Source organism: Grus americana, chromosome 15 (genome assembly GCF_028858705.1).
Source record: "Grus americana isolate bGruAme1 chromosome 15, bGruAme1.mat, whole genome shotgun sequence".
NCBI lineage: Eukaryota > Metazoa > Chordata > Aves > Gruiformes > Gruidae > Grus > Grus americana.
In genome coordinates this window covers 4,483,950-4,500,253 of record NC_072866.1, presented here as the reverse complement: position 1 = coordinate 4,500,253, position 16,304 = coordinate 4,483,950, and the positions used below count along the sequence as shown (strand labels likewise).

Sequence of the window (16,304 nt, the reverse complement as noted above, 5' to 3'; positions counted from 1 at the left end):
ATTTGTTTGTGGGTATTTTGCATTTTCAATCCTGCAGATAAAAAACCCAGCAGGAACCAGTGGCTAGAAGCGGAAATAAAGAGAAATAGAGCCTCGCAATACCCTAATGGCAAGGGTAATTAAACATTCAAACAGTTCAGAAGAGTATCGGTGAAACTGATGGAATCAAAATTACTTGGATGTTTAAAACAAGATTAAATATCTTCCAAAAGGTCTGCTTTAAGCCAGTCTCACAGAAATTCTGTAGCATGTATATTCAAGAGGACTGGCTGAATTATCATAATGATCCTTTCTGGCTTGAACATCTTTGAATCTGTGATTTGGAAATCCCTCTTCACAGCAAAAAACCTTTCTTATATAAATGTATACATTCACTTTCTGATTCTGAAAATAAATAAAGACGACAACAAAAAAAATAGGTTTTGTTACATTAGAGAAATGGTTTTCGTCAAAGAGCGTGGAATCAATTTTTAACAAAAATGTTCTATGCTGAGGCAGAGAGAGAAAAAGAACCATTACACGTTTAATTTGATTTTTCTATTTCTGCAGTAGGTAATATATATTCAAAGTCTCCTGACCTGTTAGAGAACAAAAGCTAACTATTAAACAAAGTCACAAAGTATGTACATTGTTGCTTTTTTTTTTTTAAAAAGGTGTGGTGGGTAATTAACCCTAACTACTTCATCTTACTTTTGAATCACAAGTGCTATTTAACAAACAACACCCCACCCCTCAACAATAAATCAATTTTACTTTCATTTATAACTTTTAGCCTTTGCTCCAAGGAAACACACTGCTTAAGCAGAATTATGTACGCGCACAGAATAACAAAGCAGGAAATGTAACAAATATTAACAATGCAATTGTATCAGCATACAGTATATCCATAGAAAATTAATTCTTTAGTTTTAATCATTAGGTCAGGGAGCTAGTAGTAAAATGGATGGCATTTTAGACAGTACACTTGAGAATCACCTCATGAGCTAACAGGCATCATTCTCAAGAAACACTTCCACAAATATTTCAAATGCTTGCTAGTACACAGTGTTCCCTAAAAATGTGTCTTGGATCTGTTTCTGAAGGTGTCTGATTCCCAACTCACAATCTATTTTTATGCTGTGGATGTCTTTTTTTTTTTTTTTTTTGCAATGGAACTGAAGAATGGTGCTCAGAAAATAATTCTATTTAATAAAATGCAAAAAAGGTTATGCCATTCTAGTAACAGTGAAGTGGTCCAGGTTACATAAAGAAGAAAACATTACTAAAGGAACAAGGTGAGAAAAGTAAGAGGCATATAGAATACAGAAAGTGCGAAACATGGGGTAAACACTGGAATATTACAACAGTCTTACAGAATTGTATCAAGAAAATGAAGCACTGGGCAGATAATTTGCTGTGTCAGAAAAGACACAAAAGAAGAATAAATATGGGCTTAAATAATTATGTCATCTGGCTCTGACCCAGAACTGCTTTTAAGTATTTCAGACACTTGATCTTAACTTCTGGAACTCAGGGGAGGAAAATCTCTACAATGCATTCAGCTAACAAACTGAAAATGTAAACCAGAAAATGTCATCCTAGCTATCCGGAAGCACAATACTACACATTTATTAATATTTTGAAATAACCTCGCCCATGTTAAATAAGATTCACCAAAGAACCACTGGACTACCTCTTCCCTTCTTGATCTCCTATTTCTTCCTGGAACCAAAAGAATAAAAATACCTTTTTTGGCATTTTGCTATTATTCTGCTAGAGGAAGGCTTTTATTAATAAAAACTGTGCAGTTCTGTAAGAATCAACCAATAATAATACAAAAGATAAATTTGCAGCCAGAAACCGTCCACCAGGAATATACTGACCTCAAGATGACCGCAGAACAGCATGTAAGAAGTACAGTTCATAGACACTTAAACAAGACAACGCTTCTTGTGGACAAGTACCAGAAATAAACACATAGCTACCACGAGTTAACATGCACAGAATCATTTTTAGGCACGCGTAAAGGCGATACGCTGCAGAGCAACATTCTAGGTACTCCTCAGACACCCACCAGTTCCAGAGGACTAACAAAGAGATACTTAAGACATTCTCTCTCATAGGAATAAAGCATATTATTCAGAAAACCACAAGAGTCTCACTTTCTTGCCTTTAGGAAATACAGGTAACCATGTATCATCGTCTACACGTGAGACTACAGGCTTACTTTCTCCCCATTTCTTCCATGAGTGAAGATAACATGAGATACTATTTCTATCCACTTGAAGAGGAATTTAACAAATTGGAGAACTAAGGCCAGAGAAAATGGGGAATCAGTATTCGTAGATTTGTGTCTTATTACAGAAAAATAACCAGACAGGTTTTAGAGTTGTCTTGCATATTTCAGTGAAAAACTTCCTGACTGCACAGGAACCTTCAGAGTCTTTTTACAGACCTGGCACAGAGCTTTTTTTTTTATTAATAAAAGACAGGCATTAGACAACAGAAAAGCAATGTCTGTCTTGCATTGTTGTCTCCCCCCCCCCCCAAAAAATACAAAAGACAACTGATATGAAATATTCACTGACATTTTTGGGTCAGCATACTTTCAGAGTGTCTGTATGATATTCTGATACAACAAAAATAGTCAATCACTGCAAATTTTGTGAGGTACTGGGAAGGAGGCATGCTTTTCTGAAATGGCCAACTATAATGTGTTCAGTTACAATACATATCACAAAATGTAAGAGTATTTCGTTCTCAGCGTCTTTTTCAACAGTAGATGCTATCACATCATTGGAAATGACAAAACCCACTCTCTGCATAAACATGTCATACATGATTTTAAAACTCTGCAGGTCTGCAGTGCCTTCCTCCCTTCACCACCAATATGCCTCTGAAATCAAAAAAGTAACTCGCATTTCAGTCATAATATGCAAAAAAGAGGAATATATATCCCTGTAGTCATCACGAAGAGTTGCCATCATAAAGCTGATTACAGTGACAATTAGACTGAATGTGGAACATTACAAGGCATAATATCACAAGCTTTTTAAGTCAGTTGGCAACTTAATTCCAAACGCCACTCAGAAATCTGATTTCAAGTGTTAGCATCCCTGAAACGCATATGAAATTTTCTCATGGATTGAAATGTTCTCTTAAAGATATAGTTTACAGCGCAGTGCATCGGGGCACAGACTCAGAGCTGTCAGTCAGGTCTCCTTATGTTTTTCACACAGTGACTCTCAAAAATCTACTGCAGATGAAAGTTCATATAAACTGCCTTCTTTTCAAATCTGGGCTTCCCCGTTGGGAACATATTCAGCAGACTTGGCTTACAGCACAGGATGTATACACTGGGCTTAATTGTGCCTAACAATCGTCTTGGCCAGTGGAAGGCATTTTCAGATGGGAAATGTGTATGAACATCTGTTAGGTTTCCCTATGCCGGATTTTAACTGTTCCTTCATGGAGTAAGGCATAAAAATCAAAGCATTCATTTCTGCAGTAAAAAGACCATGTACTCACTTCAGCCAATCCAGCACAGTATGTCAGTTAAAAATGGTACTCTGAGAATCCTGCAATGGATTTATTTCATTTCCTATAACAGCAGAGTTCAAAAGGCTCAAGTGTGTTTTAACAACTTATACAAAATAAGTCACCACAGGAGCCAGCCAAGACAGTTTCCCAGTACACAGTGACCAATGCTATAACAAAACCGATCCATCTATTTCTTTTCTTACAGAATGATTAGTTTTGAAAAATTTCTTTGAATCATCACCAACTTTAGGTAACCTTTAGAAGTATCGTGTGTAAGCATTTACTTCTAAATACTTTCCTTCATTTTATATTTAAGATTCCAAATGAATAAACAAGCATGGAATTACACAGAGCCATTTCTGCAAATGCAGACCCTTTTTAAAAGGGCAAACATAAGAACTGATTTGATAGGGGAGTATCAACGAACAATTTGCCAAAGACTGGCTGGTCTTTTAAGGAAAACTGGACCTAACCCTAGCTGCTGTGTTCCAGTTAGCCTTAAATCTTCTTCCATTACTGGATCCAACTAGTGATAACTGCTAGATTCTACTCATTGTGTCGAGGCAGCAAAAAGCGAGATGGATACTTGTGTCTGAAACGGGCAGAGAAGACAAAGAGAACATGGAAGCTAGATTTTTAATTTTATGAGTTGGTCACAGACCAGTTAAGATATTTTCAAGATTTCAAGTTTGCTTTATTCTGGTTTTAGATATTATAAGGCCAAAAGGACCAAAAAGAAAGATAAAAAAAAAAAAAAAAAAAAAGGTACAGCTTTGTGTCTAGACACAAGATTTTAAAAAAGTAATAGTCAAAAGTGTAATTTATTCCTGTGTTCCAGAAGAAAAGGTGCTCCAGTTACACTTAATTTCCCTTAGTGAAAGGAAAGCTTGTGCTGTCTTTTCCATGTTCATCTCAGAACAGACTCTTGCATGACTTGTCAGAACAGAACACGCTAGATTGCTAGATTCTCCTCATTCTATCTCAGGACGAGGTAGGAAAGATTGCTGCACTTCTGAAAGCAGCATTCAATGGAATGGAGATCAAATAGTGAAACCATGCTCTGCAGCTTGCTCCTGAATAAACAACTTGCAATATAGGACAGTTTCCCCAATATCACAAACTTAAGAACCACTTAGTACTAATTAGTTATTACAAATGCATAACAAAATAGAAATTATTTAAGATACTGAGGAGCAGACCTTTTCAAGTATGGTTCAGGGTCTGTAGCATAAAACTGTTGAGACTCTCAAACTATCCTCATGGCTTGCTTAAGAATTTGTATCTTCCCTTTTGTATACAAACAATCAGCATCCTCCTCCATCCTGTTCTTTGATGGCTCTAAATAGTATTTATGTTTTGGGATTTTTTTGTTGGGTTTTTTGTTTGTTTGTTAATAACTGAAGGCAAAATATTTTCATTCTAACAGGGCACTGAAATACAGTAGTAGAGGTTTACTTTCTCTCTATACCTCAAACATTAGCAAGATCAGATTTCTTTTTTTAAAAAAGTTACTCAATGTTTTTCAGAACAATTCCAAGTCAAAGAGAAAGATAAGCTAGCAAATGTGAGATTATTTTTCAAAATATTAAAAAAATACGTATAATCTCTTTCTGCACAGACAAGATCTAATACATCAGAGAAATAAAAACAAACAAACTAAAAACTGGTCAAGCACTAAACTCACTCTCCTAAAAATAAAACAAAACAAACCCCTGTAGACATAAAATACATATCTAACACTTGGAGAATAAGGAACCACTTTGCATAGGAGGGTGCAAGCCTTCAAACTTTCTTTCAGATAACTGAAGCAGGTCCCACCTTAAGCACTCAGCTCGGCATCCAACCGAGCTTAATCACCTGAGCCCCACTGACAGAGAAAAGTTATCTCCAGGGAGTAAGAAAGGACTTCTCAGGTTCACTAATTCACTAAAAGTCAGCATCACACTGAGGCTAGTAGGGAAGAAAAGAATGATTCATTTTGTATTATTAGCTACAAGATCATTCACAGATGCAGGAAGACCTGCTTTCCCTCACCTCTAGTCACCTTTTATTTCTCAACTAAATGTCATCTTTCCTGCTTTTGACCAACCACATGGTTACATCTTTTAAAAAGCTTGACAGTGTTGTGGGGTTTTTTAACCTGTTCTTATCACTCTCTGGAATTCTCTCCTACGTTCGGGTTCTGATTTAATATAATTCTAAGATTTTTCTCTAGGATGGAAGACAAGTAAAATGTTTGGAAATTCCCTTCTTTCTCTTTCTTACTTTCAAGTGTCAACATGATTTGTTCTCAAAGTGTTTGAAACATGCTTGTATATAGTAGCACTGTCAGTAAAAATGAAGACAGCTGATGCATACCCACATAGTTGCTGGTAACTTTCAGAGAAATCTATGTATTTGCATTTTGGCAGCTACTCTCCTACCTGGGTTAGATGTTTTACAGTTTACAAGCCTAACACGGCTGGAGATGCATTTTACTGTATTTGCTAAATATTCACGTTACATAGAATGTAAGGTGTCATAGACATTTATCATAGTAAAACAATACATAAACAACCTACTATTTTCTCCTCCATGACTTTTAAATTTTACTAATTATTATACAGGAGGGTATTACATGTCTTTGAAATAGTATGGCAAAGTAAGGACAGAGACATAATGAAAGTGCACTTCTAGCTCTGTAAGATGAAAAGCACTGGGGTAATGATCATTTCACAAGATTTTTAATTTCTCAATTTAAAAATAAAAAAATAAATTGGCATAGTTCAGATCAGTTCACTGCTTTATGAGTATTTTTCACTTTATCCTAATAAGAAATAAGTTGCTTTCACTTAAGGATACTTTCCAATAAAGTCTGAATAACAATTCCTTGAAATGCACCATTTGTTTCATTTAATTCAAAGGCTTCAAACAAAATCTTAAAAGGCAGAATATGAACCATTCTGACTCGTGAATATGTAGGCAAGAGACTTTTACTTTCTCCTCAGTTTGATCAGCAATAAAACAATACATAGATAAAAAAATAAAGACATTCTTTACTGATTTAATAAAACCATCAGAATTTAAGAGGATTAAGTCATCCTCCAAGCTATCCAGCTCATGTATCTCTGGCCGCTAGAGGAAGAGAAGGAACCAGGGTATCTGAATTTACCATGATCCACAATAATCTCAATCTCATGAAACACAAGTGGAAACTCTAACACAGAAAATTTACCTAGATCAAATTCCTGTTATCTATTTACAGTGTTCACAACCTGTCACTACACTAATCCCCCCCCCTTTTTTTTTTTTCAAATTATCTGTGAAACTTCTCATGCTCTTAAACTTAAGACAGCTGTGGTATCTAGCTGGCAAATACTGAGCCAGGTGTGATTGCATCACTCTCACCTAGTAATAGATCAGTTCAAATGCAGTCCCCAATTACTTCAGCTGAAAGTATTTATAGTTTAAATTATGAGGTCCTTACTATATTTTTTCCACAACCTGGTCTATTGAAAAAGACATATGTTTTTACAACACCCTCTTTGAAACCAGGTCTGAGAAAAGTTTCATGCACAGCTCAGTTAAAAAAGAAACAAACAAGCAAACAGACCAAATAAAACAAATGATGTATTTTAACTGGGTTTCCAACTTTAGCCCATGTAACACAAGATAACTTATCAGAGAATGAATAGGTAAAATATTCAAGCCAACTCCAAATAAATAATTGTTCTATATTTAGATATACAAGCATATTGTCATATCAGTTGTGTATCATTCTACTGAAAGCAACAGAACTTCACAGTTGCAGCTCCTGGCATAATCTGGCCATCAGAATTTTTATTACTAATGATTATTCATGAGCCGGGGGGGGGGGGGGGGGGGGGGGGGGAATCAGCTGAAATTCCAGATTCTTGGAAATAGCCGTATCAGCTTGCTGGCTTCTAGTTAGGGAAGCCAAATTAAATAATCTGCCTTTGCAAAGAATCCAAATCTTAAAAGTTTTGTCTTATTTAGGGGATGAACAAATAAAGAGAACCTGTCCTAATGAAAGTTATTCCATCTACAGAAACTATTCTGTTTGTATAAACTCAAATATCCTTTTATTTATTCCACTTCAAAAGCACTGCAGATGCTGCAGCCACGAAGGCCCAGATTTACCCAGTTTCTTGCCATACTAACACACTCCATTGAAGTGTGTTATCCAACACACAAGCAAGTGACCATAATAATGTATCATGTCTAAAATTCACTAACACTGATATTGCATGCACAAGTGGGACAGGAAAAAATTCTGTCTTTGGGAGTCAGATGAAATGGTTCGGTTTTTTGCCAAGCTCAGAAAGAAGCCCTGACTATAACACAACACTGACTGATCTGACAGAATAAGAGGTGATGTACTATCGCCTGACTCATTCAAATTATGTTACCCATTGATTTCTGAAATAAAGGCTAGTAAGACAAAATTATGCAGATGGGAGGAGAGAATAACCACTTGTTTCTTAGTTGAACTAAAACTATTTAGAGAGGCTATCCTTCTCACTAAACAGTCTTTTGGGTCAATGGGAAAGACATTCTGTGTCATTGCTGCTGCTCCTCCTCCTTCTCCCCCCTACAGGTTCACTCACCAGGTATTATATGATATCTGCACTTATTAGCAAGAAACAAAGACAGGTTAAAAGAAAATAACTCTTGCAATAGCAATAACAAAAGACTTTCAAGCTGCCTGTAGCCTCTTGAGCAAATGACAGGTTTCACAGAGAATTCATGTTGGCTACATTGCTTGATCCATGTATCAAAAGGAAAAAAAAAAAATCTGAAGTTGTATTTCAACAGGTTTAAACATTGATAACTGAAAAGTTTTGTAAACCAAGTAATACAGACCACCATCCATCACTATCGCCACCACCTTACATCTCCTATTAAAAGCACTTTTAGATACAGAAGGGAGAAAAACTTTGCAACTCAGATTTGAAGAAATTTTAGATATACTCTCTCAAAACCACAACAAAATACACACTCAGATGAAAAGTGATTGCAGTAGTAAAACATGTTAGCCTTCCACTCACAAAGCGCTGGGAGTACAGTACTAGTAATAGGAGACCCTTATCACCTGCAAAGGCAGAACAACACAATCAAGCCAGAATAAATCTGCATCCAAGGTAAATCATCTACTTACTGCATTTCAAACAGGCAATTCAGCCAATGTAAACAGAAATTATGCACTGCGTTCCACTAGATTGTAATCGCAAAACAACCCAAACAACTATACACCGCTTCAGGCAATATGGGAAGAACTGTAATGTCTCATCATTTCTGTTTCAAATGCATTATTCAAATAAAAACTACTAAATTACAAAAGCCTTTTTAATGTAAGCTAACACAATACATCCACAACATTTTCCAAAACTCAATTGCCAGAAAGTAAGGGTGCTTTCGCTGGTAGCCCAACACACTGGCATCTACAAGTACTCTGAATGTATTCCCTGCTAGCACTTCCCAAAACAGCACTAAAACAAGGATTTTACAGACGGGTAACGATAGAACTGTGAAGAAGTCTGCACCACTACTTTTCACAGCATATTCTAGGCAATTCTCTCACTTAGTCCTAAAATAAAATGGAACTGTCTCCAGATTACCACTTTTCCAGTTGTCAGTCAAACACACTAGTTAACTAGTTATGGAAAATCAGATGCACAGATATCATCAAAATATCTTACGAATAATTTAAGCTTAAGAATGATGTACTTAAAAGTACGGTAATTCCCAGTTTATTAAAATAGTTAACCAACAGCCATCTATTTCCTACTTTTCTTCTACCCCCCTTTACCACCACACATGTAAATAAGCAAATAAAAGCCGAAGAAAAGGTTTTAGCTCAGCTGGCTGAAGTCTTCAACAATGAACATGAGCTTAAAGCCTCAGAGGTCTTAGAGCTTTTCTAGTGACTATGCTAAAATAAAAGCATACTTTAAAAAATAACAACTATATTCAGAAAAAAAATCCATCACCTTTTTAATCTTTAAGAAGTTCATTTTGTATTAAATAGAACTGTCTCTCCATTTAGAATTTTCCAGTAGTTTACTGAAAAGTCTAAGTAATTTTAACTTTAATTATATTTATAATAATGCGTATGAACTCCTTTCTCTGCTAAATGGAAACTGAGACACCTAAACCAGCCATGTAATAAATAATTCAGCATCCATCATTAAAATGTCGTATATTGCACTTGTGTTTTTAAAATATTTTATCATAATCCTATCATTCCACATATCCAGAGCAATTGCAAAGATTTTATATACCTAAAACACTCAAACCCATAAAAGATGAAGCTAATACGGAGACAGTTAACTTCTTACTCTACAAAACATACTACTCTTCTATGAACTGCAAAACAGGGTTTTTTGATGCTGCACTTTGTAATTTTAATGATAAACAGAACTTCGTGTCACATGTTGATTCTGGGAAGACAGTAAGTACAGCAGCACACAGCCACACTTCCCGGCAGTAGGCAACGAATGGTCCCACCCCGGCCAACGCAGAGGGACCTTTTTCTCGTGACACCCTACTGACTTCACTGCTTATCTGGACATAAGAGCACCCCCACGGGAATCAAATGACAAAACCGGGGTATGAACCAAGCGCAGGATAAGTCATCTTTTACTGGATTGCCGCTTAATCCTCTGTGGCATTCTTTTTATCTCACCTGCCAGGAGAAAGAGCATGATAGTTTTGACACAAAGTAGGCCTTGCTGTCCACAGCATACGCAGTCGCTGCACTGCAGTACCTCCTTTGGTCCTCATGGCAGCGTAGTTGTGACAACCTGTGAAGCCACCAGTAGCTCTTTTGTGCCAAGTCAAAAAACATCTCTCCACCCACAGGAGGCATAATGCTATTTATGCATCATTTGTACTTTCATGTGATTTTTTTCCTCCTACAGTTTCACACAGGAGGAAGAAGGGAGAGGAAAAGAGATTTTATTTTTCTCATCAAAAAATGTGTTAAGAAATCATAGGTAATAATACTATCATCATTCTAATAAGGGGGTTTTTAATGTATATTTATTTATTGGAAAATTAAACTAAGTTTGCAAGTAAATTTAAAATCATTTGATACATTTTGACATATCTGTAACTCTGAATAACTACCTCCTCTCTCTCCAAGAACAAATGCATTCCATTTTTCATCATGTCACTCAAACATATGATCTCAGTAAGAGGAATACAAATCTTTTTCATATAACAACACATGCAATGGGGAAAATACACATGCCTGTTTACATAAACTGTTTCCAGAGATGTATCTGCCCTTTTTTGCTTGCCCTAGGTTTTACACATCCCAGTACTCTGTAACAAGAAGGTACGACAAAAGCGAGCAAAGGATGTAGGACAGAGTTCACTGATGAATTTAGGAGGAGAGGCTGGAAAAGGCTGCACCAACACAGCATAAGGTAAATAATATGCAGCGCTTGAAGGTGCAAAACCCCTGAAGAATAACAGTCCTCCGCAGAGATCTGAGCTCTCTCTTGCTCAACCATGCAACGCAAAACCTGAAAAAAAACCAAAATAGTCCCCCAAATCTCTATGTAATACTCTACACTGTTTTCACATGCGATCTTGGTGTAAATCCCACTGGAAATCATGGGGAATCCCTAATCAGAAAGACATCTACTTTCTGTAGAAATCCATGCAAATAATAATTTGCAATCTTATAAGCCTCTAAAAATGTTAAAACAGCCTTGTATTCGAAAATACTTCAGGGTTGTGGCTCTCAACCTGCAACCCAGTAGAAATATTTACAAAATCAGTTTATCAAGGCATGTTTTTGAAGAAAATTTCCTTTGAAATTCTGAACAGTACATAATTACTGCTTAGAAGAGGACGATATAAATATGCCTATCAGGCATCCTTTGCATTATTTATTTTGGATACTTTGGTTTACTCTAAGAGACAAACAATAAGCATTCTGGTATCATAAGCTGACTGTAGATACTGCAAATGCAGATGAAAACTTGGGGTGAAAAAGTGTTTAAATCATGTGATGTTCTAGTTTACCCACTAAGACAGTAACTCAAACATCTGTTTTGATTCCAAAATGCAATTTTCAGGTATCGACGTTAGGGAGAGGGAGGGAAGAGGAGAGACTAGAGGAGTATCCACGTGAAGAACATTTTTCAAGTGTACCTGTAAACATACCTATTTTTTCGTAGAACAATTCTTATTGCTTGACTATTTTAGACCTATGCTAATGGAGTAGCATAGGCCTGGATATATCTTTCTAAGAAAAGAAAGAAAAGAAAAAAAAGATTGAAATAAGGCATCCCGAATTTTCAAAGGGCCCTTTCTTCTAATCTATCTGCTTGGATAATGCGTCTAGAGTGGCATTTTGTAATGACAGCAACTTTCCAACAAATCAATAGTTATTTAATTCCCAACAAGCTCTCGAGTCCATTAAACCTGATTACATTCACCCATTTCAGTTGGGTGCAGTTATTTTTCCTACACCGGCACTTAATCTATAACAGGAACTTATGAGAACTTTCAAAAGCAATTTCAACATCAATCAGCATAGAGTGAAAGGCACGATTTGCTTGTAATTATTTATTGGACAGGATGGCACAGGGTCTGACTGAGCTCTAGCGTCCGACCTTCACCCCCAAATTCTAATGGATATGAAGGCCTACTTGATGTGCTCAAGTGTTCTACTGTGTCTCATTGCATAAAAAAATAGCATCGGCTTGCACGTCCCAGAAGACACAGTTTTTCAATACCTGATAATGGCCACTGTGCAATGCTATATTTCTGTTTTAGACATATGTGTCTGATACTACACCTGAAGAGAAGAACAACTCACAGTCTTCCATTACTGAATGGACCTACATGGAAAAACCCATTTCATACTGTGTTTGCCCCTCTACGTCAGCTAACTGTTGTAGTAAAGGAGTATAATTAAAATTTGTCTCTCCTCCACAGTTAATTTGACTGATCACTAGCATGACACAGAAGTGCTGTAATACATGTGTGTCTCTCTCCACCCTCTTAATGCTTAATATCTAAATACTGCCAGTTATAGGGTACACTATTTTTTTTTTTTTTTTTTTACATTTTGTCAATGCTTGGAAATGTTACTGGAATTCATTCTTAATGTCTTCTAATACTGTAAACAACAGAATACTTTTTGCTTAATTCGTACCTACATGATCTATTTGAAAGTCTAAGTCTAACAAAAGAAAATTCAGTAGTACCACTTTTTGATAAAAATAAAAACCAGACAACACAACACCAACAACTAAATCTAGTAACTGCCAGTCAAATTCTAAAATACAGAACTCTTGCCCCGCGGCAAGATCTTACACTTTCAGGGCTCAAAAGAATTAATATAATGTGCATAAATATTCTGTGAAGGTGATATATATTTCTATACACACAAAAACACAAACTCTTTTTCATTCAGTGTGACGCATAACATAAGAATTAATGCATATTTAACACTATTCATATTTGCTGTGCTAAAACACTTAACCTAAACACATCATGGTAAGTTACTTTGTCTTATGACCTGCCGTGGGAATGCTGACTCCCTCAGAAACCTAGAATGGATAGCAAATCCTCTGCCCTGTGGTCAACCTCGTGAAGCAAAGGCATGAATGTTAAACAGCAGACAAATCAATACAAGCAAATATAGCTCAACTACACCATTTATTCAGCCATGAGAGATGTCAATACACAGATTAGGGTGATCCATCTTTTTGATTTCCTACTGTCTTCTCGCTGACTACATGAGAGCTTTTGCCTGTATTAAAAGTGTTTGCTTTCTCAACCATAAAAATTCCAATTATTACTCTAAGTGCACTAGAGTTAAGTTGCTTGTTGGAAGCGGCCTTGCATTACCTGAACAAGTCCAGCGAAGTATGGTGCTGCCGGCAGAATCATTGGCACTCCATATGGATGTAGCAAAACTCCTTGAGACGACAACATGGTTTAAGTGATAGTATTACTCCCACTAAAGCTAAACACATCAATTGAAAGTTAGGGGAAAATCTATATACCAACTTCTTCCAAACTCAGAGCTAGAACCAAATAACTTCTGTCAGGGGCAAAGCCCACATCAGCTGTAAAAAAAAGAAAAAAATTGACGTCAGCAACTCTTAATGTTAAAATTTTCTTCAGAGACAACAGATAGAGACAACAGCTGCAAACCTAACTCTACCAAAAAAGGAAGGTGCTATTTTGGGACCAGCTTAAGTAACATGACTAACCAACTAGTCTTTATCAGTTCAGATTTTTCAGTACTATACACATACAGATCCAATTCTGCACAGATCTACTGATTAGAATTAATTTTCCGATCATTTCTGGCATACATACATGAAAACAGTTACTACTAGAAGTCATTTCAAAAATAATCAGGTTTATTATGATTGCACAAATAAATGTTTCCCTGTACTTATAAGCTGTTAAACAATATTCATGTGAGAGTTTAACCTTAGGTGTTTAACCTTACAATGGATACATATTCTGTTTTGATTCATTTTATTTTTCTTGCTTATTTTGAATATTTGAGCTAACTAGTTTTATTAGTGTAAAAGATATTTTAATAGCTTTTCTAACCTTTCACAACATCTAAGTTGTTACATTTATCACAGCTGTTTTTTAAGAAAAAATCTGACCTTTAAAGTATTTCATATCTGTTCTCCAATTAAATTTACACTCTTAGCGTAAGAGACAAAAGAGCGAACTTTAGGCTGTTCCCCCCCTAAAGAAAACAGATTTGCTTTTTAATGTACTACTTGCCAGACATTCTCTTCCACAGCTGATCATTTCTACTTTAGACAAAACAAACTTAGTCATTAACAACTGTTTCATGTGCAATGTATCTTCTGTTGCAGATCTGACTAATGACAAGAATTACAATGGAGCAAAATTTTTTTAATTCAATAAAGAATTAGTTAGGTGCTTAAAACTTCATGTCACAAGTCAAAAAAAAAATCCTCTCCTACAGTCTTCAAATAACTGGGGTGCTTCACAACGCTAATTTCAGCTACTTGATTTTGTTGCATAATTACTTTTCCAGATAACTAATTGCAGACAAGATTTGATGTGATAATTATTTAATGTCACATTTTGACCATTGTGAAAGGTTTTCAGTAATTGAACCTCATGTATCACAGCACCCGTGTTGCATGGTTAGAAATCTACCTTAGCAGCTGCATGTTGGCCCTCGTTACTATCAGCCTTATACCATTTCTAACTTTAGACGTTGAATTGTGACCCTCTATGATGCTCTTCTGAGAGGCTGCCAATGAGGACAGCAATCATCACATGATGAAGTGATGTTTACCTAGTTCCATCTCCTGTTATAGAATCGCTTCACTTTTCTGTTGGGGATAATACTGTTCACATTGGTTATCTGACTATGCTTAGCTATAAATCATATTTCTTGCTCTTTTCTTGTTAAGGAACAGAACTCTGCAGTTTCATTATTAAGCACACAGAAGGCTAACACATTGTGGGTTTTGCCAAAAGATTTTCCTAAATTCCAATACAAAGCCAGTGATTAACTTTCATACACAAAAATATAAACAAAAGGTATATATGAGAAAGCGAGTTGCCATTAAAACTCATTTAAAAGTATTTAATTTCTAAAAAAATGTTCATTTTAACTATTACCTATTTGTTTGGTCTAACACAGTGAGCTGCATTTCAAGAGAGAGAAGATTTCTTTCACCTAGGAACAAAGATTATAAAATGGATTCTTCGAGCTTTGCTCAAATGACTCCAGTGGGACAACTGACATAAATAAGGATTGTTAAATTGCTCTGTAAAATACCTAGTCATTTTTTTGTTTCAGCATGTATGTATTTGATAAGATGTTAGAAAACCTAAAGAGCAAGATGATTTGTACAGGGAAGGAGAGGCTCAAGGGAAGGTCTTCTGTGATCTGGTTTGGGACAGGTTTTGCTTAGCATTTTCATTAATTATTTTGGCACAAGGCAACATGCTGATGAAACTTCCTGATGACAAAGCTGGAAGGTACTGTCAAGACTTGAGAAGGATAAGACTATTATATAGAAAGAATCGCTCAACCTTATGGACTGCATTAACAGAAACAGGATGAAATTCAATAATACAAAACGTAAGGTCATCCTTCTGCTAATAACAGAAACTTCAGTTCTAAACTCAGGAAGCAAAAAAGCAGGACCTCACTGCATCTGTTTAAGGAATTTGAGCCGATAGTGTGATGCAAATATAAAATGGCAAATTATCAGTATTTCTTAATTAATTTTATTTCTCAATTAATTTCTTTGAGGTACTTCCAACAGCATACAGTTCTCTTCATCCACGTTAAAAAAAAAAAAAAAGGTGAACTACAACAGCTGTAGAGAAAGTCCTTTTTGTGTTGTTCAGGAGAATGCAGTTGTAACAGGAACCTAAGAAAGTTTAATTTGTTTATCCTAGTAAAACAGTCTGTGAACAGGGAAGAAAACAGTAGGAGGAAGAGACTGTTTAAGCTAAGGACAATCCTGACACACTAAAAAAATCAAGGAAAAAATAGTTATGAATAAATTTAGGCTGAAAATACTTTTTCAAGTTATTTTTTAAAAAGTATTTTGGTGTTGGTTAAGTAAGTTTCTAGAATAGCCTTGCAAATCCACAGTAACAAAACAGAATAGCTTATAAAAGAAGTAGTGCAGTAGTCAGAACACAGCAACTTACAGAAGGACCCTTTCAGTCCTTTGCAAGCAGTTTAAACATTCAAGAATAATGAAAATATCAAATGTTTATAAAGCATTTATATTTACTAC

General features: G+C 35.8%; 1 protein-coding gene across 48 annotated transcripts in view; it reads right to left on the bottom strand.

The window, feature by feature from the left end:
* RBFOX1 (RNA binding fox-1 homolog 1) overlaps positions 1-16,304 on the bottom strand; it is a 907,584-nt gene that overhangs the window by 242,753 nt on the left and 648,527 nt on the right. For 7 of the 48 annotated variants that reach the window (XM_054843160.1, XM_054843147.1, XM_054843134.1 and 4 more), the window contains exon 5: positions 13,390-13,610. The exons of 26 other annotated variants lie outside the window; for them this stretch is intronic. In XM_054843160.1, coding sequence (XP_054699135.1) covers positions 13,390-13,476 — 87 coding nt within the window. In that variant the 5' untranslated portion in view covers positions 13,477-13,610. Of the gene's footprint in view, positions 1-10,204; positions 10,434-11,694; positions 11,777-13,389; positions 13,611-16,304 lie in introns of those variants that run through there. 15 more of the 48 variants (XM_054843121.1, XM_054843123.1, XM_054843120.1 and 12 more) reach the window with 10 other exon arrangements.